The sequence below is a fragment of the Halyomorpha halys genome, unplaced genomic scaffold (genome assembly GCF_000696795.3).
Source record: "Halyomorpha halys isolate HHAL.00 unplaced genomic scaffold, Hhal_1.1 Scaffold890.1, whole genome shotgun sequence".
NCBI classification, from domain to species: Eukaryota; Metazoa; Arthropoda; class Insecta; order Hemiptera; family Pentatomidae; genus Halyomorpha; species Halyomorpha halys.
Window position 1 is genome coordinate 309,039 of NW_027106803.1, and position 2,841 is coordinate 311,879.

General features: G+C 26.3%; 1 protein-coding gene across 3 annotated transcripts in view; it reads right to left on the minus strand.

Moving 5' to 3' along the window:
- LOC106686861 (uncharacterized) overlaps positions 1-2,841 on the minus strand; it is a 50,543-nt gene that overhangs the window by 19,798 nt on the left and 27,904 nt on the right. For 2 of the 3 annotated variants that reach the window (XM_067045105.1, XM_067045104.1), the window contains exon 2: positions 472-570. In XM_067045105.1, the coding sequence (XP_066901206.1) occupies positions 472-564 (93 nt within the window). In that variant the 5' untranslated portion in view covers positions 565-570. Of the gene's footprint in view, positions 1-471; positions 571-650; positions 791-2,841 lie in introns of those variants that run through there. The other variant, XM_014430434.3, reaches the window with a different exon arrangement.

A 2,841-nucleotide genomic window follows, 5' to 3' on the forward strand; every position in this document is an offset into this window, starting at 1 on the left:
TAGAAAAACGAATTGGAGTTAATGTTAATAAAAAAATTGAAAGTACTTATCATTCAGGATTTACTATTTACTATTATTTACAACTATTTACTGTATCCAAGGATACAACAATTTAATTTTTAAGGAAAAGATGTTTAATCGTGATGGGATTTATGCCATTAGTCTTCATAACTATATATTGATTGGATATTAATCAAAACTATGTAATTTCATTATTAAATGTTATTTCTTAATCACACAATATAATAAGCTTCTAAATAATAAAATGTTTAAAATATACTAAGAACTTCTGGCTGAAGAAAGACTAAGAATTTCTGGCTATTTAATGTATACAGAATCATTTGTTTAATTTTTTTTAAATAATCATGAATAATATTTCTCATTGAGTTAGAAAAAAATATTTAAAAAAATTAACATGTTAATATTTAATATGAAACATTTAACATAACAACTTTAACATTTAGGACTCACCTCTTTGTCCAGAACGACTGTTTTCGCAATGTGGCCTGGTGCAGCTATAGAACTCCCAAGAACCGCCAAGCACAGCACTAATGTCGAATACATTATCAACTGTAAAAGACAGAAAGACATTTTGTTGATTGTTTCACTATAACAAAGTTAAAATATAAACATTTAGCAACTATATTAACTGAGTCTAAGAGCACCAAGGTATACGAGCAGTTGAACCTTGCCTGGACAGATCTCGACTGTGACCTGAGAACGGTTGGATGGAGGGGACTGTCTGGTGGCGCCGAAGAGGATGTGCCCCTACACCTTAGTCATCTTGAGTTATAGCTTTTCACAATTTATTTATTATTATTTCAGCACTTTGCAATATTAGTTTATTTTTAATAAATGATTATTTGTACTTAATTAGACGTGATAGAAACTCAAATTATATACGATTCAAGGTATGCAATCTGCTTCTACTGATTTTTATTCCAAAAATTATTATTATTTATAATATTTATTTCATTTTAGATTTTATATTAATCAAAGGCAAAAAGTATTTCACACATTCTTCTTAAAATAACGGATTACAGGAGCAAATTGTAAGCATTCCAAGTTGTGTATACTTATCTAAATATTTTTTATTTGATGTGCTTATACACAAAATTTTTTTAATTATTTGTAAAATAAAAAAATATTAGTAGTTAAAATTTAAAACCGAACAGATTTTAATAGTATAAATAAAAAATATATATATTTTATCATAGGTATTTTTTATCCTTTTTTTTCTCACTTTATTATTAATTTTATTATCTCAAACAAAAAACCAATACATAATACAACAATAGGAATATATATACAATAATAGACATAAAAATCCTGTCATTGCCTGAAGGGCGTTTAAAGGTAATTGCTTATCCGTTAATGAAATTTAGATGATAGTCAGTCTGTTGTAAAAATATAACGCGTAGTAAATAATTTGTTTTCAATTTATATTTACCAATATTCAGGAATACATTAAAAACTAAAAAACTAGATATGAAAATAGTGCCTACATAACTAGGAAATCATGTTTTTATAATACTTTTAAGATACCATAACATTACAACTTCATAAGAATTACAATTAATATGTTTCACATTTTTTAAAAACTAAGTAGTTACTAAGTGACAATTTAGAAAAATGTGTATATATAATATAAGTTCTTACGTGCTGAAAATGAATATGCCATAATTGGCTCTTAAATTGCCGTTTTATTTTAGTTCAGGTGAACGAAAAAAAAAGAAATAAAAAAACAACAACTGCTAATCACCATCTGTTACAAGATACACATCTTATATTTTTGTACCAATCACAAAAAGTTTCATGAAGGTCGTCGGTTCCTCTTTTTGTTGCGTGTTCGGAAAATACATAAATATTTTAAATTTTCTTTCTTAGATCTACTAATCCTTGTTTTATAAAATACTTTGAAGTTCTGAATGTCCAGGTTCAAGGAGAGGATGTCTATTTGGTTTTATTTTATGGCATGAAAGCTTCCAATTGAACCCAATTCGGTTCGGTTTTTCTCACTACGTTAATATCACAATTTTCGGTAACCGGACCCTTTGATCTGTCAATGGCAAAGGCTTATCTTCAAGTTTCAAGGTTGAAAAACAAAAACAGCTTAATATCGCCACTTTTCTTAAAACGTTTCTTGTATTTTTTAAAATTCTTTTTATACCAACAATCTGGAGCATAATTGTCGGAAATTTCTGATCATGACTCCAGAACTGACTGAATTCAGAAAAAAAAATCGTGAATATACTTTTTAATGAATGAAAAATTAATTATGAAATATAATAATTATAAAAAGAAAATTATGGGAGCCTCCGGCAATGTGTTGTTCACCTTGAAAAAGTCATCTGATCAAATCTTGATTTACTAAGGCATCTCATTGGTAATTACTTAATATTCTTTTAATGCCATACAAGATATTAGGTAAAAAAAAAATTTTTTGTAACAATATGTATTCTTATACTTGTTGATTTTGAATTTTATTTAGAAGCAACAATTCGAACTAAGAGTCAAATTGTTAAATCAAATTGAACCCACAAGATGTATGCTACAAGATACCAGATAACATTAAAAATAAAATATTAGCCTATATTTTCCTATCTTAAAAAAATAATTATTTAAAAGTGCTTATTGCAAAAATGCAAAAGGTTAAAAAAAAAAGTCTACAAATTCAAACTTCAAAGTTTTAAGGAAAAATCTTTTTTATCAGTTTCATTAATGTTTTTTATGCATTACAAAACTATTTTTAATTAAAGATATAATTTCTATTTGATGTAACATAAGTTACTAAATTTTGCAACAAAAAACATGATTCATCAACAAAAAGTAAATCTATTT